General features: G+C 43.9%; 1 protein-coding gene across 1 annotated transcript in view; it reads right to left on the reverse strand.

Moving 5' to 3' along the window:
* TXN (thioredoxin) overlaps window positions 1-23,442 on the reverse strand; it is a 38,206-nt gene that overhangs the window by 11,228 nt on the left and 3,536 nt on the right. The window contains exon 2 of the mRNA XM_078882568.1: window positions 7,809-7,981. Coding sequence (XP_078738694.1) covers window positions 7,809-7,835 — 27 coding nt within the window. The 5' untranslated portion in view covers window positions 7,836-7,981. The remainder of the gene's footprint in view (window positions 1-7,808; window positions 7,982-23,442) is intronic.

Genomic DNA, 23,442 nt, shown 5'->3' on the forward strand with positions numbered 1-23,442 from the left:
ACCACCATGTGTACATTCGCTCAGGCAATAAGAACGATGTACACTCAAGGTCTATTTTACAACAAAAAAAAGACATTTTACCAATTAAGGTCCACAGCTTCGTAGCTCTTTTTCAGAAGCAACGTGGCCATAACAAATGTTAGCTCAAAGAAGTGGCTTGTGGTCACGTGGAAATTTAAATTAGCAGCCAAACTAACTGCATGTTTCTAAATGTGGAGGGGGGGGGGAAACCTGAGGAACCGGAGAAAAATGCACACGACCACAGGGGAGAGACGAGCAAACTCCAAATATTCAGCAAGCGTCAGGGTCGGGGTCAAACCCACGACTTCCTGTATATCAGACAGTGAATGAGTAAGCCAAGCAGAGCGCGTCAGAAAAAACAAAAGCACCCACCAATGCGTGTTTACTTAGCCGTGGTCTCCCTCTGCCTTATTTTCACGTATTTTCGTGAGCAACTTAGACCCCATAATATCTGCAAAAAGGACTGCAAATGTCAGTGCTGGAAATGTGACCAAAGCGTCGAGGCAATGTATAATTACATTAGATGATAATAAAATGCTGTAAAGCGTGTCGGGGCAGGTGAGCGTTAGGTGGCTGTGGGTCGTGAGCATAATCAGGTGGAGGCACAATACTTACCGATATTATTATAATAAGAAAATCGTATTTTTTAAAATGTCTACCATCTGTATTATTAGGGTGATATTAACGAAAAAATGAAGGCCTCGTAGAAAGAAATAACGCTGTCGGAAATGCATCGCCATTCATACAATCGTATAAGGACCCCTTATTACCACCAATTCGGTGAGCACTCACTTCTCCAACAATTTTGTTATGTCACCAATAATTTGCCGGAAAACCTAACTTGCTAATGGCAAAACCTACCAAATGTGCCATGAGAGAAAATACACAAACCCCTCCACATTCAAAGAATGGGTACATTGTCATTCACAATAAAAAATAACAAGCTCCCTTCATGGACTAGCTTGCCAGTTTTTTTTATACATTGTTTGTGTAGTCAACATGATTAGGGTTGTTTGCTTAGAAATCCAGCTCTGTATTTCAGGGACTAGACTTAATTAAAATGTGTCACTCAATCCTTCTGCCACCAAGCTTTTTTTCTATTATATAATAAAGGTCCGTCCCATGGAGTTTTGTATTGTTTGCTTAAGTGCAGTTTGTAAGGGCAGCCAGGCTAACAAATGTGTATTTAGCAGGTCCGTGGCTATTTGTTCACAATTGCCGTTATGAACTCCAGCTTGTATTTTTTGTTTTTGGTACACACACACACAAAGTGTGTTGGGGTTTTCCACCACAGAGATTGTACTGCCACGGTCGCATTTCTTGCGGATATGGCGAGCCATTTTCCGCTTGTTGCAAGAAGTTATGGCTCGAGGCCAACAGCCGTGGGCGTATTAGCCAAAAATAAGTACCAGCTGCTTCACACAATAGACAACTTTGAAAAAGAAAAATTCGCGTAATTTAAAATGGTATAAAAAGCACATGGAAAAAAAATCTCCGCTTAGTAAGGCAACTGTATTAATCTATTAAATCGAACACCTCAGGTCAGCCTTGTGCTGTAAGAATGGTACGAATACCAAACATAACAAATCATTATTATTAAAAGGATATGGGGACTAACATAGGAAGTCGTCCAACAATGAATATTTAAAGACCATTGTCTTAAATGATTAACAAATTCCATAGCAGCAGAGCAAGTCTGTAATGTTTGAAGAGGCTTATGGAAAAATAATAGGATTTTAACCTTTCTGATAAGGTGTATGGAGTCACCTGGTTTATTTTAACTTTAAAATGAAAAAAAATCTGAAAAAAAGTCGGAGAAATCTGTAGAATGATTTTTTTATCTGGACAACCCACATCGCCAGTGCCTCACATTTTTCCAACAGTTAAGGAACACATTCCTGCGGAGGGAGCTGGTAGGAACGTTGGGTTGCTCGGTCAATGGCCAGGGTCAATGACGGCGTGGTGTATTCCGCAAATATGCCTTTAGTGTGGCCCCCGACAATACACAAATCTGAAAACACCCCTTTGCAGGTAGTGTGGCGGCCCTCACACGTACTTATGTCTTACCGGTGAAAGTGAAGAACACTGATGTAGAGAAATAACTTTCAAAGTCACTCAAGTTTTCTTTGTCGGGCCACAGACCATTACAGCTTGGATTTGCCTTTATAATGAAAAAATTGCCAAATGTAATTTGTGCTTGTCTGTATTTTCCTGCATAGCCGTTCAGTGCTAAAGCTAGTCTTTGAAACAAATAAATACTGCCGGATGTCTCAATGGAACCTGAACGATCTTGAGGTTTTAGAATAATGGGCTCGATAAACTATATACAGGCAGGCAACAGCTCATCGTAGAAACGACATTTGGTAAAAAACCAAAGAGACAAAAACAATTAAAGTGCTGATAGGACCGAAATTGGTTGGTTGACCTTAATACCTCAGGAACAAAGCGTCACTCGATAATAAGTGGAGTTATTCAACTTCAAAAGCCTGATTATATACCTCGTGTCACAATGTCTGTTTTTACTTGAATGTTGAACTTCTTTTACAATGTACATCGCCAACTGTGCCAAATCAAAGGTGGTATTTGCTTTGACTGTCTGAATCATAAATGTTTGTGTTGTTTCTATTGTTGGTAAAACGTTTCCAGGTTCGATGGGGGCTTCTTGCCAACAATAATATACTTCATAGCTACGCAACTTTTAAAAGGCTGCTGTTATACCAGTGGCACCTAATGGTATCTAATTGCACCTCCAGAGAAATCAAACCGATCGCACAAACACCACCTACGAATTAGCAGATTAAAACATTTTCCACATTAAGAGCTTCACAACAGAGACAGGAAACAAGCCGAGAATTAAAAACAAGAGACATCACACAAGGATAGCACAATGCGTGTAGCGCAAACGCCATAACAGATTACGACGATTTGTATTTGTTCACAACAGTTGTGTGTCAAGTAGGCGTGATGCAGCTATTAATTTATTTTTTTATTTCATAACAGCCCGGTAAAAGTGACGAACCGTAATAAGGTGAAAGGAGGAGGGGGGGTACAGAAATTCCGTAGACCAAATTCCGAACTCCGTGCTCCTGGGTTCTGGGAAGGGGAGGAGATTCGGCTCAACTGCCCCACTCATTCTAGATTTGAAGCTTTCGTGACTGCAAAGATTCACACTCTTAGGTTTTTTTCCGGTAAAGTCACGTAGGTAAAAAATAAAATAATAATAAATGAAAATAAATCAATTAAATCACCATTTTGATGTAATCGATTTATTTTTATTTTTTTGTTATTTTTACCTACGTGACTTTACCGAAAAAACCTAAGAGTATACCCCACTCATGTAGGGGGACTGCGGGCAGGAGTTGTAGGTTCTTATATGGGGAAGTGAAGGCAAGGGAAGAGGAACAAAAGTAAAGGGACAAAAGTGTTGGTTGGCTATTAAATTTATTAGACGCGATTCTTCCACTCCCTGATATGCACAAAATCACGCGGGTGAGCATCTTTGAACAATTTTACATCTTGGCGAATGGAGCAAACTAAACTATACACACCACTTAAAAATCGCCCTGAGGATCCAGAGAAAAACGCGTGCTTTTATTTAAGTGCATTGAAGGTAGAGTCTTTTGCAAATCGGTTTGATAAAACATTAAGTATCAGTGGTTTTATTGCAATGTTGTCAAGATCAACCATGTAGGACATTTTCCAGGGCTACTGAAAGGGCCATGTCGTGTTCCCCATACTTGATAAACATAGGACTTTACCCAAAGAACCAAAGAATACGAATTCTTGCAGTCACAAAAGTTAAGTTAAAATTTTTACATATGACTATGGTGGCAGGACACGAGATAGATCGCTTATCACTAATGTTACCATATTTGGCGTTTACTTAAACTATTATTAAATGGGAAAATAAATCCATCTGCATGTGCATAAATGCAACTTGATAAAAAACACAATTGCAGTTATTATTTACCCAGGAAAGCCTCAGGTTTTTGCAATGGGAGGGTGGGGAAGACTACGTAATCCCAATTAAATAATTAGCAGACCATTTCTCAGAATTGGGTTGTTTGCCCAATGCCACTGTCATCCCATAGCTAAAACGTTGTTGGATACAAAGTGCAGTGTGCTAACCACTACACGATGTACCTGTCCCCAAAATTCTATATTTTTTATGCCTCTCTACAGGTCTGCCTCACTCCATCTGTGTCTCTCAAGGTCTCGGTCTACTTTTCCATCTGTCTCCCGTGTGTGTCGCTGTTTTTCTCTTTACAATCTGTTCAGAGCATTTGGCTGCGAGACATTTTTTACGTGATAAGCCACGTCGTTGATCTATAATTTCTGGCCAAGTCACTTCTGAAAAACACATTCCTGCGGAGGGAGCTGGTAGGAACGTTGGGTTGCTCGGTCAACGGCCAGGGTCAACGGCGGCGTGGTGTATTCCGCAAATATGCCCGACTGAGGGTGTGAGTAGGTTAAACGTTGAGTTTTATAAGGGCACTACGGGGTGACCAGCTCCTCCTCACCCAGCCCCACCACTCCCATCTCCCACCCAGCCCCTCCCCACCCAGCCCCACCCCACCCCTCCCCTCCCATTTTTGGATGCACGACGGACACAATAATCCCCTGTGGGCTGGTGTAACCTGGCGGTTCCTACCAGTAATAGCTATGTAGCTCAGTAGGCCTTACCTGGTAAAGTAAAACAAAGTTTCGTAGTTTTAAATGGCTTGCCGTTGAGGGCCTGTCCGCTCTTCCTGCCCATGTGCACAGGGCCCCACAGTGTTGAGATGTCACTTGTCAATGTGGTAGAGTCAGGGGTGGAGGGGGGGGATGTTCTCCCGTGAGCCTGGTACAGTGCGTGCTGGGCCCCAGACAACTCTGCTCTAAACAGCAAGGGCCCTTCTTACCTGCTGAAGGACCCTATCCAAGCCTTGCAAGGTAGCTCAGACAACAGTTGTGCTTTCCTCCCCTCCCTCCCCGCCCATCTCCGAGTAATAGTGCACAGTCATCCCACCTCAACAGAAAGCGCAATTTAAACGCAAATGGCAGTAGTTAAATGCACAAGACACCACCCCAGGATAAGGCGTGCCAAAACGAGCATCTATCACATTCACGCCTTCATTTTAACTACCGTACATGGCCAATAGACACGTTACATCTATCTTACAAGGTACACTGGCAATGATTGTAAATATTTAAGTGCTAAAGTTGTAATCGTTTGCCAAAGCTATGACATTTCCACATTTGGGCTGTGGCATGAGCGTCACGATATCCCACGATTTTGAAATCTACAACAGGGTCCTTTAGAATCTACAGGAAGCAACTCCCACTGGATAGATGGTATTAATGACCACACAATATTCATAGACTATGGCAAGAATCGAAATAATTTAAGGAACTTGTGTAGCAACCTACGGATTAAATGCCGAGCAGAAATAAAAACTAATACTATTGTTTTTTATTTTACCAGGCAAGGCCCACCGAGTTATATAGGAAGCGACCTGGTCACAAATGACAGCTCAACGAGGTGATTAAAACATGTGGGAATGTACAACAGCCAAATACTCTAAAGCACATGTTTGTATAAGTGGAGAGGGAAAAAAAACCAGGGGACCCGGAGAAAAAGCCACACGACCACAGGAAGAACATGAAAACTCCAAATACACAGGCATCAGGGTTGAACCCACAACCTCCTGTATACCAGGCGAGGTAGTTAACATCTCGCAAACCTGGCGCCCCATTAAAGTATTATAATTTTATTATAGTATTGCGGTCCCAAAGGATCTCTGAAGCACAATTGTATTTTAACGTGCAATAAAGAGAAGTGCCGTCTCATTTTAACAGAGCAGTTCGGTTCCAACATCGCAGTCTTTCAAACAACTGGGATCTCATTCAGACACCAGAATCAGACACCTCAATGCAAACTGGAGTCTTAGGCAAACACTATAAACCCATTTCAACACACTGGGGTCTCAGAAACAGCAGTCTCATTGTTCAATCGCTGAAGTTTTGTTGAAACACGGGTTTCTAACAATCGCTTAGGTCACATTTACTGTCAAGGCAAGCGGTTACTGCATAAGTGTTGACAGTGTTGTCACGTACACCGTTATGTAAGAAGTCAAACCTACCCCCTAAAAGCCTTTTACACATGTTCCTTGCGACTCCCCCCCACTCCATTCTTGGTGGTTTACATCCAAGCCTTTAGGCTGGTCACGTGGACTTTTCTCCAGGTCCTGTTTTTCCCTCCAAATCTTGCAACATGCGTTTAGTGTTTGGCCGCTATAAATTTCCACGCGATAAGCCACTTCGTCGAGCTGTCATTCATGTGCCTTTCCTGGTAAAATAAAAGCTTAGCTTTTAGTTCCCATTTCGACGAATTTTACTTCAGGCTAAAAGGAAACGTCAACGACTCCACACACTTCCCCCCCCAGCACGACGTGGCATTTGATTCAGGTCACCATTCCTTGCCACGCCGAACGTGAATCACCCGATCAAGACAGCTAATATTAGCCTGGTCAGTCCTGGGCCCCTCCCAACCTTCAGCTCACTCTGACAGGTGTGGTGATGATTTCATATGGTCATTGAAGTGCAGATATTGGAGGTTCAGTTATGTGTGATTTAGACATTTTTATTGCTTTGCAAGTGGGGGAAATTGCAGATACCCACTCGGACACTTCAAATTTATATTTTAAGCAATTCGGCGCTACATACTCCATGGTTTGGCGTTCGTAGCCACAGTTGAACACGAAGACGTTTTTTCCCTGTGCATTTAGTATCCGAATCTCCCGTGTTTTGTAAGGATCCAGTTAAACTTTTTTTTCCGTGTACGATTAAAGCGAGGCAATGTTATGGTGGCGTGGTCAAGTATGGCCATACTCACGGCTAAATTCACTTAAAGGGCATGGAGTTTGTTTGACCAAAGTTCAACATGGGAATGATTAGACAGAGTTGGCATATTTCGTGATTTGCTTAAACCAAGGGTAGCCAAAGAGATGAATCTTTAACGTTATACGAATCATATTCTTGGTTCTTTCGGTAAAGTCACGTAGAAGGGAAATAATAAAATAATACAAATTAAACAATAAAAAAATATTTTTTATTATTTCCCAATAAAATTGTATTGTTTTATTTTTATTATTTCCCTTCTACGTGACTTTACCGAAAGAACCAAGAATATCAATTCCTGCAGTCACGAAAGCTTTAAATCGAAATCATTTTCCTATCAGGTCCGCGACACCAATAAAATCTGGCAGCTAAAAATAACTTTTTGAAATTTCCGTGTAGTCTATCGATCATTCGAAATTTGCATCTTTCGCTCTCGTGGCCGCGTGGACTTCCATCAGGGTCATCGGGGTTTTTTTCCCCCTTCACATTTTAGAAGCATGCGTTTTATAGAGTAATTGGCTGCTATACATTGCCACACGACAAGCTTCTGAAAAAAAATGAGCTGGTGAAAAATAAAAGTTAATAGTTGAGATTCGAAACTGTCATGGCCCACGAAATAAACCTCTATCAACATCGAACCCGCGGCTATAAATTACTTATTAATACTTTAATTGCAAAAATTGCAAGCGGACAGGGGAAACACCCCGATCGATTCGCGAAACCGCGCCGCAATGCGGGGTGCATGGCTGACTGTGTGAGTGGGGTAGACACAGACTTTAAACACCCAACAACAAGGCTTCGCCTATCGCTCAACAACCACACACGCTCAACAACTCGAGGGCGACTCACAGAGACGGACGGACACCCAACAGAGAGAGACACACGGTGTTGGGAGGGGTTTGCCTTGCCTTGTTATTCAGCTTCGTGACACCCATGGCGACAGCGGAGCGAGACGAGCGGAAGTGACGCACGGGCAGGAGAGGTGATGGGGAGGGTGGGTCGACCGGACACTGCGATGAGCGAATGAAGGAAGAGGCGGCAGCGGGGAAGAGACGGCGCGCGCGGTATTTATAGCGGAGCGCTGTGTGGGTGGGAGGGAGAGGGCGACGCCTATAATCACGCCCCCTTCACCCACCACCCAATCACACCACGCCTCCTACCACTCACACCACGCCCCCTTCACCCACCACCCAATCACAACACGCCCCCTACCACACACACACACACACCACGCCCCCTTCACCCACCACCCAATCACACCACGCCTCCTACCACTCACACCACGCCCCCTTCACCCCCTCACGCCCCGCCCCCACCAGCACCACCCACAAAAAGACAAAGCCAAAGTTGACCCAACGTTGCGCCAACCACTTGCCATCGTTTTTGTGTCTGTTTAGTTTTTACGTCATTTCCGAGCACCACCGATTAGCAGGGTTGCCTACGTTGCGGTGCGAAATAAGCTCAACATACATAGAACGTTAACCGAAGGTTGTGCCAACAAAATGTTATGATAATTGGTTTTTTACTCTTTTATCTGGCAACAAAACTGACACCTTTTTTACAAGGAGTCATGTTTGCATAGATCACAATACCTGCAGTCATAATGCAAACAAAAAACATAACTCTGATAATGTATGCACTGTCCTTGAAGTTGATTGGTCCACACCCGAGACAGCTTTCCTGAGAGCAGGGGTCCTCAAACTTTTTAAACAGGGGGCCAGTTCACTGTCCTTCAGACCGTTGGAGGGCCGGACTATAGTTTTAAAAAACTATGAACAAATTCCTATGCACACTGCATATATCTTATTTTGAAGTGAAAAAACAAAACGGAAAAAATACAATATTTAAAATGAAGAACAAGTAAAGTTAAATCAACAAACTTGCCAGTATTTCAATGGGAACTATGGGCCTGCTTCTGGCTAATGAGATGGTCAATGTCCGGTTCCATATTTGTCACTGCTAGTCGTAACAAGTGATGCAAGTGTGCATCCGTTAGTCTAGATCTGGTTGGAGATTTCAAATGTTTCATTCTGGAAAAAGTTTGTTCACAGACATAAGCGCTGCCAAAGATGGTTGCCATTTTGAGTGCATGGTTCCTGAGATGAGGATATGTCTTAGAGGAGAGAAATGCATAGAAATTATGAAGGCTGCTTGACTTGAATGCGTCTTTCAGAGAGTCACAATTCTGCAGTTCAGCCAGTTCCATTTGGTAAATTGTATCCACATTTTCAATGTCAATAGAAAATGGGTTACGGAAAAGCTGTATGTCCTGTTCATGGAGATGAAGCTCTTTAAATCTAAATTGGAACTCCTTTTGCAATTTTTCCAGTGAATCCACACATGTTTTGTTTGGGAATGCAACCAATGGTTTTTCCGCTAACAGATTTTGAGTTGTGGGGAGATGGCAGAAGTTTTCCTCCTTCACTTGTTTGATGAGGAGGCCTAATTTTACTTCAAATGCTTTGACATGTGATTGCATATCACAGATGAGCTTCCCCTTTCCTTGAAGTTGCACATTGAAACTGTTGAGTAGCTCTGTTACATTTGTCAGAAAGGAAATGTGCCATTTCCATTCTGCATCATTGAGCTCTGGTACTTCATTGTTTTTTGAAAACAGAAAAGCTGTAATCTGTGGAAGTAAGTCATAGAAACGTTTCAAAACTCTCCCTCGACTCAGCCAACGGACTTCTGTGTGGTACAGAACATCTCCATAGTCAACATTTAGGTCAGACAGAAATTCCTGAAATTGTCTGTGGTTTAGTGCATTAGCTATAATGAAGTTAACAGAGTCCCACTTCAGTGATTTACTACACAGCGCTTGTTGGTGGATGAGGCAGTGTATGGCTATTGGATGAGAATGGTTATGTTCGTCCATCTCTTGGTTAATGCGAGCAATTACTCCTTTCTTAGACCCCACCATGCTAGGAGCACCATCAGTTGTCACACTGGCTAGTTTAGCCCAGTTCAGCTCCAAACCATTCACAGTTTGGCAAACCTTTTCATAGATATCCTCTCCTGTAGTTGTTCCTTTGATGCTTTGCAGTGCAGCAAGCTCTTCTGTGACTTTGAAATAGTCATTCGTCCCACGAATAAAAATTAGAAGTTGTGCAGAATCACGAACATCATTGCTTTCGTCGAGTGCCAAGGAAAAATAGGAAAGTTTTTTTGTGGAGTTTTGCAAATGCTGATGAAAATTGTCTCCCATTTCTTCAATCCTCCGTGTAATTGTAGGTCCTGAAATACTCACTGTACTAAATAAATCGGCCTTCTCTGGACACATCTCTTTGGCAACAGAAAGAAGGCATTCTTTAACAAATTCTCCCTCAACGAATGGTCTGCCAGTGCACACTATTAGCTTGGCAACTTGAAAACTTGCTCGCAGTGATGAAATATTTAGCTGCTTCTGCTTCACAAAAGTATTTTGCTGAGTTGTTAATGTATTTTTCAGTTTTTATATTTTATCTTTTCTCACTTCTCCGACCAAACAATCATATGTATCTTTATGTTGAGTTTCATAGTGTCGACGTAAATTGTATTCTTTGAACACAGACACTATATTCTGGCATATCAGACACACAGCTCTTTCCTTGTACTGCATGAAAAAGTAATCATAAGTCCACTGTTTTTTGAATATCCTACACTCCGAGTAAATTTTTCTCTTTCTTGACATCATTGTTTCCTAGGGAGTCAAAATTGATATTAGTAAAATACCAATATATATACAGCGCTACAAAAACAAAAATACCAGCAATAACTTTGCCCACACAGAGACATACAGACTGAACTGCCCATCAATGCAGTCTGATTGGGGGAACTCCGCTTTTACCCCAGGCTCACACTGGTGCGGGTGCCATTAAAAAGTTAATTACACCTGCAGTTTTGTTCACAGATCGCAGCCCAATGAGTGCTCACAAGCGCAGCCCAATTAGTGCTCACCAGCGCAGCCCAATTAGTGACCATGGGCCGGATAAATGCCCTCGGTGGGCCGCATGTGGCCCGCGGGCCGTAGTTTGAGGACCCCTGCCTTAGAGCCTAGTCTCACATGGTGTTGGACCAGATGACGCCAAAAGGCGCACAACTCAAAGACAATGCGCCATCAGAGTATGAGAGCTCGGGGCAAGCATTTACACCATTGGAACCTCCTTTGCCAGTAACAAAATATGATCATTGGTTTTTTACCCTTTTATCTGGCATCAAAACTGACACTCTGATGGTGCATTGTCTTTAAGTTGTGCGCCTTTTGGCGTCATCTGGTCCAACACCATGTTAGACTAGGCTATAAGGAAAGCTGTCTCGGGTGTGGACCAATCAACTTCAAGGACAGTGCATACATTATCAGAGTTATGTTTTTTGTTTGCATTATGACTGCAGGTATTGTGGTCTATGCAAACATGACTCCTTGTAAAAAAAAAGGTGTCAGTTTTGTTGCCAGATAAAAGGGTAAAAAACACTTATCATATTTTTTCTTCTGGCAAATGAGGTTCCAATGGTGTAACCACATGTTAGTTGGCCCAAAGTTTCGCAAACCGCATATGAAAACCTTGAAAATGTGTACTGGGTTATTCGTAGGCCTATTAAATCGGGATAATCGCAGATGATAGGAACAATATAGGGCTGTGGATAATAATTATTTTTCAAAGATATGTTGAGACAGTGCGGCTGCAAAGACAGTGCGTGGACTAGCGGTCACGAGGGGAAATTACAGAGGTGGACATTAACAGAGGGCGAGTTATGAGAAGAGGGGAATCATCTGGGAGTTATCTGCGTTAAGCGCCCTAAATAAAAAATAAACTAACCTCTAAAGTTCGAGTTGTCCGAGAGTCATTACAAATACTACAGCTAGCGGGAATAAGAGTAATCGTGGGTAATTTGTTTGCGGGAAAAAGATGTCTTCTGTGGATCAGGGTTCAAAAAAATAGAGCAATTGGCAAATACGATTCAATGCATCAACACAAACACAATGCAGGAAATAGCTGTCAAAATGAAAAAACTCGTCAACAACACTGCCTTCAAAAAAATAATATGTAATCGGAGACGTTTTGAGAAATGGCCCTTCTCCATAGCACCAATGAAAAGGGGACATTGTCTGAAACGTCGCCAGTTATCTATATTAGGCCATAGTTGTGTCGATGTGTGCGTTCAGTTTTGTTTATTGCGCTTGTACCCAACTCCCAACATAGCAGAATCACCATATAATTGAAAAAAATAAGGCAGTTAAGGCTTAATTCAATAATAAGCAATGTTAACGTATTTGCCGTTCAATATTGAGCAATGCAATGTAGATTTGTGTGTCGCATTAAAACATATAAAAAAATGTGCATTCGTAATAGCCAAATAGTGACAGTGTACTGAAACATGAATGAGGTGGAAGGGATGCTAAAATTTCGATTTAAAGCTTTCGTGACTGCTGGGATTCATCTTCTTGGTTCTTTCGGTAAAGTCACGTAGAAGGGAAATAATAAAATAATAAAAATAAAACGTTATAAAATACAATAAAACATAATAAAATTGTATTTTATTATGTTTTCTTTTTATTATTTTATTATTTCCCTTCTACGTGACTTTACCGAAAGAACCAAGAAGATGGATGCTAAAATGTTAGCATATTAGCACCATGTAATTATATGCGTGATGAGGCATCGTCAAAGCACAGATACAGACTGCCCAAAGTTGTATGGTGGATGACAAAGCAGATTAGCTATTCGTGATAATGCACCGTACGTACATTATTCATATCCACTACTGAATGAAGGCCTCGCCCATGCCGTGTTGGTCAATTCAGTTCGGGTTGGTGACGGGAGTGGGGGGGGGGACTCGGTCAAGACCGCTTTAGATCTCACTTTAGATCTAACTCGCTAGTAATGGTTATCCGTGGTCAGGAATCAAGTTAATTTCGTCAGGTTCAATTTCGATTTAAAGCTTTCGTGATTGCAGGGATTCATCTTCTTGGCTCTTTCGGTAAAGTCACGTAGAATGTAAATAATAAAATCATAAAAATAAAACATAATAAAATTATTCTCACGACGTTTCGGCCACAACGCAAGCAGCCGTCCTCAGGTGAAGAACAGATCTGTCGATAAGACAGAGTCTGAATGACACACCCCAGGCTTGGAGCGTCTATTTAAGCTGGGAGGGAGGAGGTAGAGCGCCTTGACAAAATAATTTGCATATCAAGAGGCAGAGGTTAGTGTAAATGCGATTGCTATTACCTTAGAGTCGCGGCATCTCTTCAGAAAGGTGAGAGACTCGATTAGCTGAGCCTTCTTATCCCGGAGTTTGTTGAAAGATCTTAAAGTTTTGTGGAATCCCACCCCGTAGTGGCAGTTAAATTTCGATTTAAAGCTTTCGTCAGGTTCATTATGCACTGCGCTCATCACCGAGCCACCGATCCACTAACAATATTATCTATGGGCCCTCTTTAAATTAAATTTGGCCTTTTGAAGCATTGAAGAACTGTATAGCCCCCCCATCTCAAGCCACTTGTACTGTTGAAAAATGTTGACACTCCGACTGATCTTAATTTTAGAACTTTCGTGACTGCAGGAATTATTATTTGGTTCTTTCGGTTAAGTTTTTTTTTTCTCTCTCTCTGGCGACTTCTTTTCTCTGCCTGTGTCCTCTTTAGAATGTTCACACTTAAATTCTAACTTAGCAATCTTTGAAATACGTAATCAACCAGGCTATGCGTTAATTGTGTGTTGACCGACCCTCTGTGTTGTATTACATTACATTTCGATATTTTACTAGGTTATTTAATTTTAGTGTGTCTTTCTCCTGATTTTCAGGCTTGCTTGCTGTGCCATCGTACTCGCAGCACCACGTTTTCTTTTGGACCACTCATTGATATGCTAATTTTTTCTAACCCCCCTCCCTCTCTCTGCCTCCGCCCCCCCTCTGTCTATTTAAGGCCACCCCACAGAGACGATCACCCCTCTCTGTCACCTGTGTTGCTCTCGCTATGTATGTATCTTGTGATATCTGTCTGCTAATATGTCTGTCTATAGTTTTCTGGTTAGATATTATGTCGCTATTTCATTATACCTGATGATGATTGCTTGTGTTGCAATCGAAACGTCGTATTCTATTATTTAATTTAATTTATTATTTTATCTTTAGACGTGACTTAACCGAAAGAACCAAATAATAACTCCGACTGATGCTTCTGCCTTTGTGGCGTGACTCATGCAGCCAGCTATGGCTGCAGAGTTTGGTAATACATGTTGTTTAGGTCGTTTATTGTGAAAATTCGGTCACAGTTCCTATGATCACTGTTTCATTGCTTTTATGGCTTTATTTTGGTGATTTTTGAAAAGTTTTTCGGTTTGGCCATGTTTGTTTGTTGTAGTACAGAGTTAGACTGATGGTCTTAATCTAAGTTGTCTTGTGGTTGTTGTTGCTGTTTGACTTGCATCCCACTGGGATTTTTGCACACATCGTTGGTGTACGGTGCTTTTTCTGAAATATTTTTGCTGTCTTTTCTTGGATTTTCTGTTTGCACATATTCACTTTAAGATGTTTTCTTGTTCATGTTTTTGTTTGTTTGTTGCGGTTGCACCTGATTCAAGAGCCAAATGGCTCACAGGGCTATACCTAATAAATGAAACTTGAAAACTTGAAACTTTATTCATGTCAGCTGTTTAGGGAAGTGCGTGTAGGGTTTAGGGAGCTGGACATCTGCGACAAAGAGCTTCTCAGCTCATCGGATTCCTCCAGTATAAAGTATTCTGATACAGTAGAACCCCTCTTAAAGACGGTAATTGGTTCCACGAAACTGGTTAAGTGATTGGGTCGTTAAGCGAGTTTCGGAAATTCATGCTCAAGGCTTGATTCGTTCCGATAGCATTGGAAGTTACACCTTTTCACCCAAAAACAGTAGTTTATAATATTTAAACAATGGATATTAATACATAAATATACTGACAACATCAGAAACACATACTATCAAAAGAAGCATAGTTAATCAATGTATTAATGAATATTTACTGTACCTACAACAGCTTGTCGTTAACAGGGGAATGGTCGGTAAGCGAACACATTGGGCTCTATGGAGGCCCGTTGTTAAGCGATTAGTCATGAACAGCGGTGGTTGTTAAGAGGAGTACGACTGTGCTGAGTTCATGACTCATGGATGAACTATATAACCCAACCCCGAAATAAAGATCGGTAAAATGTATGGCTTTACATTCTGAGAAATGTGTTCAATTATGAGTAATTTCATCGCATTGCTATTTATTAAGGTCGTACGTTCAAACTTTGTTTATTTAACTACCGGTAACCACACAGAGGAATACAACAAAGCACGTACTGTAATTGTACAAGGCTGTGTTTTTGCGCCTGTCATCCTACACGGTATATGCGCTGTTGTGGTTATCGCATGAAGTTGGCTTTCAATTCAGATATACTGTAGTGGCTCCATTCAATCTCCCAAAAAGGACAGTTGCATGAAACAATGGGGCAAGCTTTTTAAATGTCCTTGCCTCTTTGTTAACCCAGCAGCAGTATAACAATACTCCACAATTCGTCCATTCCCAGGTTGCGTGTGGTGGGATAAAGTGTAGGTACGCCCGTCTCTTCCAACACAATTGACCAGCGTGGAAGAGTAGGCCAAATATTTGACCTTTTTTGGCGACTGTAGTCCTTGTTAAATTTTGTTTCAACCGAGTTACCCCCCTTGCCTGACCCAACGTGGTTCTGAGACATCAATGTATGAATAATTAACGTCAACTATTTTAACCAATTGTCCATTTTGTAAGGTATCCTAACTAGCTAGTAACTGCAATATAATGAAAAAAAATCAACGAATGTTCAGCATGCATGGCGTAAATATTTCGCGCTCGCTGGTTACTCTTGGAAACAACATTGTTTACGATCAATTAGTTCAGAAATATATTTCATAGCGTTCTAAGTTACCATTTAGATTAAAATGGTTTCGTAGTTATTTTATGTTGGCAGATTCATACATGAGTAGTCACCAGTGACTCTAATGTACGATTCTATGTCACAACATGTACAAATCATCTCACGTACCCCCTGGGACATTGCCACGTATCCCCAGGGGATCCGCGTACCCCCGGTTGAGAACCACTGGTCTAGAGGGCCTGCTCTATAACTCCCTCTAGTGGAGGCGCTTCTACCAGCAGTGGTGTGTGGATCAGAACCTAACCTTACGCTCCCAGTCTCTAACTATCCATCTCTATGCATCCCTCACCCTGAGCCCAGTCAACACTATGAGACATCTCCTTTACCAGTGGCAAATATAGTAATAGATTTTTACCCTATCAACTGGTACAAAAACTGACACCTTAATACAAGGCATCATGTTTGCAATAACCACAACACAAGCAGTCAAAATGCAAACAAAAAGAAACAACTCTGATAATGATATGCACTGTCCTTGAAGTTGATTGGTCCACACCCGAGACAGCTTTTCTTAGAGCCTAGTCTCAATTGGTGTTGGACCAGATGACGCCAAAAGGCGTACAACTAAAAACAGTGCACTATCAGAGTATTGAGAGCTCGTGGTAAGTATTTACACTATGAGACATCTCCTTTACCAGTGACAAAAGATAGTAATAGGTTTTTACCCTTTCAACTGGTACAAAAACTGACACTTTCATACAAGGCATCCCCAGTCACCACTTTCGATCCTTTTCTCTTGTGGCAACCCCTTCACTGGAGCACAGTCCCACTGCACATAACACAAACATCATCACTATGACAACCTGCTTCCGTTTCTCCCTTAAAACAACCCCATCACATCCCCCCCTAGCACATCCTACTGCTACTCCCTGCAACCGCCTCTCAGCGATGCCCAGGCTTACGCCAACCCCTATCACTACCCTATTACTACACCAACCCCTGTCACTACCCTTATCACTACCCAACCCCTATCACTACCCCTATTACTACCCCAAACCCCATTACCCCAACCCCTATCACTATCACTACCCCAAACCCTCCATAACTTCTCCCCCCTGTCTTCCTGTCACCATAAAAACACTCCCACTTTGAATAAACCCACTCTTTATTTTAACCACTATCATCTCATGTACAATTCATGCATTGTCGTAAAACGCCGTGGATTAAGGAGTTATATCAGAATATGTATTTATACTGGATGAATCCGATGAGCTATGAAGCTCTTTCTCACAGATGTCCAGTGCTATGTACATCCATGTAAGATAAGCTATAGAGAAGTCTGTTTATCTAGTTTATTATTATTATAGTACCGTACTTTTATTCTGCATAATGACACTCGTGATTATTTTGTTTCATGCATTACTCTGCAGCAGTTATTCTCAAAGTGTGGTCACCAGACCCCCAGTGGTCCGTGACAGTCCTCCAGTTGGTCCACGTGGCCGTGATGCAAATGCAGGTTGATCTGGAAAAAAACACATTCCTGCGGAGGGAGCTGGTAGGAACGTTGGGTTGCTCGGTCAATGGCCAGGGTCAACGGCGGCGTGGTGTATTCCGCAAATATGCCCGACTGTGAGGGCGGGCACAAGCCGGCGTGAGTAGGTTAAACGTTGAGTTTTATAAGGGCACCACGGGGTGACCAGCCCATCCCCACCCAGCCCCACCCCTCCCACCCCCCACCCAGCCCCACCCTCCCCACCCAGCCCCTTCCCACCCTCCCCACCCAGCCCATTCCCACCCAGCCCCTCATCACCCTCCCCTCCCCACCCAGCCCCTCCCCACCCTCTCCTCCCCTCCCTACCCAGTCCCTCCCTGCACGACGGACACAATAATCCCCTGTGGGATGGTGTAACCTGGCGGTTCCTACCAGTAACAATGTTTATATCATTTGTTTCGGAAATTAATTTATATTTTGCGTAGGATATTTAATTTAAAAAACTAAGTTCGATAAACTACCCTGCTGAAACCACCCTAGCCTTAAGATCTAAATGCCACTGCTAAAAAAAACATGTAGCGGTTTAAAAGAAATGTGTTGTTGTCACTGGTATTGCAAAAGGGAAGTGAAAGCGTTTTGTCACCAGGGCTGGGGGATGGGTGGTCCGTGGAAATGTTTGCATCGGCTGAGTAATCCGCGGGCCAAAGAAGTTGGAGAAACACTGATTTACAGGGTGGTCCAGATGTCTTGTGACCCCAATCTAATACTGGTAGGAACCTCCTGGTTACACCAGCCCACAGGGGATTTTTCTGTCCGTCCGTCCGTCGTGCATCCAAAAATGGGAGGGGTGGGGCTGGGTGGAGAGGGGAGGGTGGGGAGGGGCTGGGTGGGGAGGGGCTATGTGGGGAGGGGCTGGGTGGGGAGGGTGGGGCTGGGTGGGGCTGGGTGGGAGGGGTGGGGCTGGGTGGGGTGGGGCTGGGTAGAGAGGGGAGGGTGGGGAGGGGCTGGGTGGGGAGGGGCTATGTGGGGAGGGGCTGGGTGGGGAGGGGAGGGTGGGGAGGGGCTGGGTGGGGAGGGTGGGGTTGGGTGGGGGGTGGGAGGGGTGGGGTGGGGCTGGATTGGGATGGGCTGGTCACCCCGTGGTGCCCTTATAAAACTCAACGTTTAACCTACTCACGCCGGCTTGTGCCCGCCCTCACAGTCGGGCATATTTGCAGAATACACCACGCCGCCGTTGACCCTGGCTATTGACCGAGCAACCCAACGTTCCTACCAGCTCCCTCCGCAGGAATGTGTTTATCTTAAAGGTATATTTTTTAAAGTAAGGTTTATTTAAAACAGAAATAATTATGCAAAGGAAATAAATGTTCGGAATCAATTAATTGGCGATCACAAGACATCTGAGCCACCGTGTATATCACTTTGAGTAGAGTCGGGGACCCGTTTCTTAAAGAGAGGGCCCTTGCCTGTAACATTTGGCAGTTCTAACTTAAACTAATCTCTTTTACCAGGTAAGTCCTACTGAGCCCTACTGAGCTCTTTTTCGGAAGTGACCTGGCCACAAATGATATTTCAACGAAGTGGCTTATCACGTGGAAATTTATAGCAGCCAAATACTCTAAACGCGTGTTTCTGAAAGTGGAAGGAATAACCCAGAGGACCCAGAGAAAAATCCACGCGACCACGGGGAGAACACGCAAGCTCCAAATATACAGCAGGCGTCAGGGTCGGGATCGAACCCATGACCTCCTATACGCCAGGCGAGGTAGTTAACATCTCACCACCCTGGCGCTTTCAGCATTGATTCAAGAGCCAGCCTGACTCTGCTGATGAGACACTATATATGTCAAAACCGGTGCAAATATTTTGAATCAATCAATGCTGCTGATATAATGCACTTCTAGAAGGCCGTTGGCGCCGATTGATTTTTTTTTTTATAAAGAAACACTCTTCTGTTCTTAATGTGCAGAGGCAGACATGAAGGAGACATGATCTGCTTATCCATCACACAGAGATGTAGCCACCCATTACACATGGAACGTTGGGAACAATGGCTATAACCACATGCCAACGTTGGTCCAACCATTGCGTATTTGCTGGGTATTGGCAAAATAATGACGTATTCATTTAGATATTATAATCGATTGTTACGCTCGTCATACAGTCCATGTGTCATATCGCGTTATGTGTGAATCGATCATTTTTGTCTTTGTATTTACGTCAAGCCAACATCCACTGCAGGAGCTACATTCACAGCAATTTATTTGAAGAATAGATTATCAAATAGAATGGCGACTCCGAGTTGTTACCTGCTTTAAGAAGCCAACAGACGAAGCAAGTTATTCGACAAGGCAATACAGCAAGTGGGTGCCTGACATGGCTTGTTGTACAGATAAGCAGACAATATGTCTCCTTCATATATCGCTACACATCATTACACATCACTCCCACAAGACCGTTGGGCCGATGGGTTGCGTAAGACATATCTTCTGTTTTTAATATGCGGACACATACATATGGAAACATTGGCTGCTTATCTATTTTGTTAATTATATTGTTCACAATAATGACGCAAGTTATTATTTCGTGGGTCACTCTCTGGATGAGGTTCAGTTTGTGTGTGTGTGAAATGTTCTCTGACACTCTAGTTTTCGTCTCGCATAAACAAATCAACATCTGCCCGAGAGCTCTCTTAAACACATTCCTTGCGGAGGGAGCTGGTAGGAACGTTGGGTTGCTCGGTCAACGGCCAGGGTCAACGGCGGCGTGGTGTATTCCGCAAATATGCCCGACTGTGAGGGCGGGCACAAGCCGGCGTGAGTAGGTTAAACGTTGAGTTTTATAAGGGCACCACGGGGTGACCAGCCCCTCCCCACCCAGCCCCTCCCCACCCTCCCCACCCAGCCCCTCCCCACCCTCGCCTCCCCACCCAGTCCCACCTTCCCCACCCAGCCCCTCCCCACCATCCCCTCCCCACCCAGCCCCTCCCTGCACGACGGACGGACGGACACAATAATCCCCTGTGGGCTGGTGTAACCAGGAGGTTCCTACCAGTATTAACACTCCGTTTTGTATCAGAACTCACCGAGCACTGCAGTACAGTGCTTTGGGTAGTAAATAAACATAAGGCCCCTTCTGTTATTTATATCTGCGCAAAAAAATGCATTTCATAACCCAAGATCCCAGTAAACATGCTACGTCGGGACAACATTGAGCAAATGTTTGATTATCATGAAGTCAATGTTGGCCCATCGTTGTACGTCGACCGGGAACATGAGTTTGAAATTCCATAAAAGTGTGATGCGTTTACATAAAGCTAACAGCCATTAGATGCGCTACATGCACAACACTGGCTCAATGTTGTACGTACTATACGTTGAACTGTATTGCACCGTACGGAGCCAACCCCGCTAATCGGAGGTGCGGGGTAAGAACCAAACAGTTCTAAAGAAATTACTTTTCAGTCAAGGTAAAAAAAAGTACATAGCTCCAATGACTTCCTAATATCGGAATGAAGAGCATTCCAGACGACCGCAGAGAAAGGTCAGATTCAGTGACGCGGTTGGCCCAACTGTTCATGTTTACTGGGTTAACACCGTCAGTTATTTACACACCCAAACTCTGGGCTGATTTCACCCTTATAGGGGCAGGAAAGTCAGGTTGGGGGCCGTCCGTAAATGACGTCACGCACCTGGGGGGGGGGTTAAAACATTTGTGACGAGGGGGGAGGGTTCGAGAAATGTGATGTCACATAAAAATGCGCAACTTGAAATGAATATATACAACACGTTCTTCTTAATTAAATAGACTTTTTAATAAATGTTTTCTCCTACAACATCAGAGTTCAGCGCCACATTAAATACGCACTACAATGACAATAGTTGAAAGCGATTTGAAGCATGTTTTATTTTTTGGTGGGGGGGGGGCAGAGCTTTGTGACGTCATATTTGAGGGGGGGGTCTGACTTTTTGTGACGCCGTGTGACGAGGGGGGGGGGGTCAAAAATCAAAAATCGTCCAAAATCGCGTGACGTCATTTATGGACGGCCCCTTGTGCTAAACCAACACTTTTGGTGAATCAGATGTTATTGCCAAGTGTCGTCTTCCCTATATCACTTGGGCTTTCGCGACCAATATTAAAGGTTTTTGGGTCAGATCATCTCCCCTACTACACCATGGGCCCTCAACACACAAAAAAAACCCATAAGCTTGTACAAAACCCTACCGCAACTATTTAATGCCACATCCTGGGTAATACCTACTGTCTGTCCTTAACGCTCGTGACGTCACTCCACATCGAACAGCCCCCCTCATTAATAATCATGAGCAGGTGACGTCCTCCACATGCAGCACCCTCCTCCCTCATTAATAATCATGAGCAGGTGACGTCACTCCACATTAAACAGCCCCCCTCATTAATAATCATTATAAGGTGAAGTCCTCCAAATGGACACCCCCCCCCATTCATAATAATTAGCGGCTGACGTCACTCCACATGGAGGGGCCGAGGCGCTTCCTCCCCCCTCCGCGACGTCAACTCACAACCCTCACTACCAAGGCAGAACCCTCACGTCACGCGATCTCCGTAACGCTGTTGAGACATCAAAGTAAAAAGGACGTCGTGATGAACAAGGGATTATAACCTTAAAATGAAATAGGTCTGTGTCACCACGCCCTTACAAATTGCACACGAATTGATGCAATGAATATCACGTCGCGGTCTGCTTTTCGCTTGCAAGTTTCAGATTTACTGCAATACACCCGTCATTGGACAGGCAAAATGCTAGTATGTTAATTAATAAACCGTGTCCATATCACCACATAAAATGGATCTTTAATCTTATCGACCTATTGGCCTTTCAGACTTTTAATGGCCCATGGTACAGAGAGGAAACGGATGACACCAATAACATCGGGTAAACTACCAGCACTGTGCTGTTTTTGTTTAGCACGCCAGGCTGTGCTGACGAGCCCCAGAAGCGATTAACCGCTCAGAGTTAGCGCGATTGAACAAATGCTGCTTCAAATTAATGTAGCCGGCGTGGGGCGGTTTTGCAGTTGCGGAAATCTGTACGCGTGGGTTTCGAACTGTGTCTTGTTATTATTGTCGTGTCACAAGAATGGCACGCCTGTGTGAACACGTGCAAGGATGGCCTTAAACACCGTGTGAACAACACATTGTTACCGACTCCAGCTCTTCATCCATTACAGAGAGAACGGATGTAAATGCGGTCTTCGTAGGTTTCACGTGTAGTGACATAGCGCTGACGGCTGTCCAGCAGCGGCAACTGCGATGGACAGTTAGCGCACACGCCATTGAGCATATACACGGGTGGGTGCCGGCAGGGTGGAGGAACTGGGGCAAGGGTCACGGAAGACCTCATCGGGAAGCCCCTGGAACCCGCTAGTGGGTTCGAGAACGGAGGCGCGGCCAGGGCAGAGCCAGGCCACGCCGAGAAGGATAAAAGCAGCGGAGAGCGAGAGCTCCAGGCTGCCGGTTCTGGGAGTGCAAACGTCTCGCCGTCGCTGTCGTCGTCGCCGCCTTCTCTTGATCATTGCGCGGCTGGACAGTTGTTGGCTGTCTCGGTCGACGCCGTCGGTGTAACGCGGTTAGGGTTGTGTCTAGGCTGGGCTGTACGGCAACGAGAAGGTAGGAGGTGAGCCTCTGTGTGAACCTAACGAGTGTTACAATAAAGAAGGTGCCTCCTGCAACCACCTCGTCTCCTACTTGTGCTACACTACACATAGAAAGAACACGAATGTGGAGTGCACTGTTCCCCCCACCCCACCCCAAGAACAACGCATGTGATCAAATGATTTGCGTTCCCATTGTGTAAATATAATTACTTTTGATCTCAGTCCCTAACCAACTGCATTAGCATTCTTTTGATGACTCAATTTTAGTCGCCCTCATTATGCTCTCTGCAATTAAAATTCACTCGACGCACTTTGTGATTTGTAAAACTAGCTTCAGGGTCTTTTTGATGCAGCGATCGAGCGATGGCACCAGCACATGAGTAGTTTCACCACTGTATCTCCACGGGTGACATCCCCTCATGCACGTTGTCTCATTTGGCTGCCACTTCGTTCGATGCAGGGAAAACATTGAACCGGGTTACGTTATTGCCGGCCGTAAAAAAAGCGCGTGTTTCAGCCTGCCTTCTACACTGCTTCTGTTTCTCTCTCTCCCTG

This window comes from Lampetra fluviatilis, chromosome 3 (genome assembly GCF_964198595.1).
Source record: "Lampetra fluviatilis chromosome 3, kcLamFluv1.1, whole genome shotgun sequence".
In the NCBI taxonomy this organism is placed as follows: Eukaryota; Metazoa; Chordata; class Hyperoartia; order Petromyzontiformes; family Petromyzontidae; genus Lampetra; species Lampetra fluviatilis.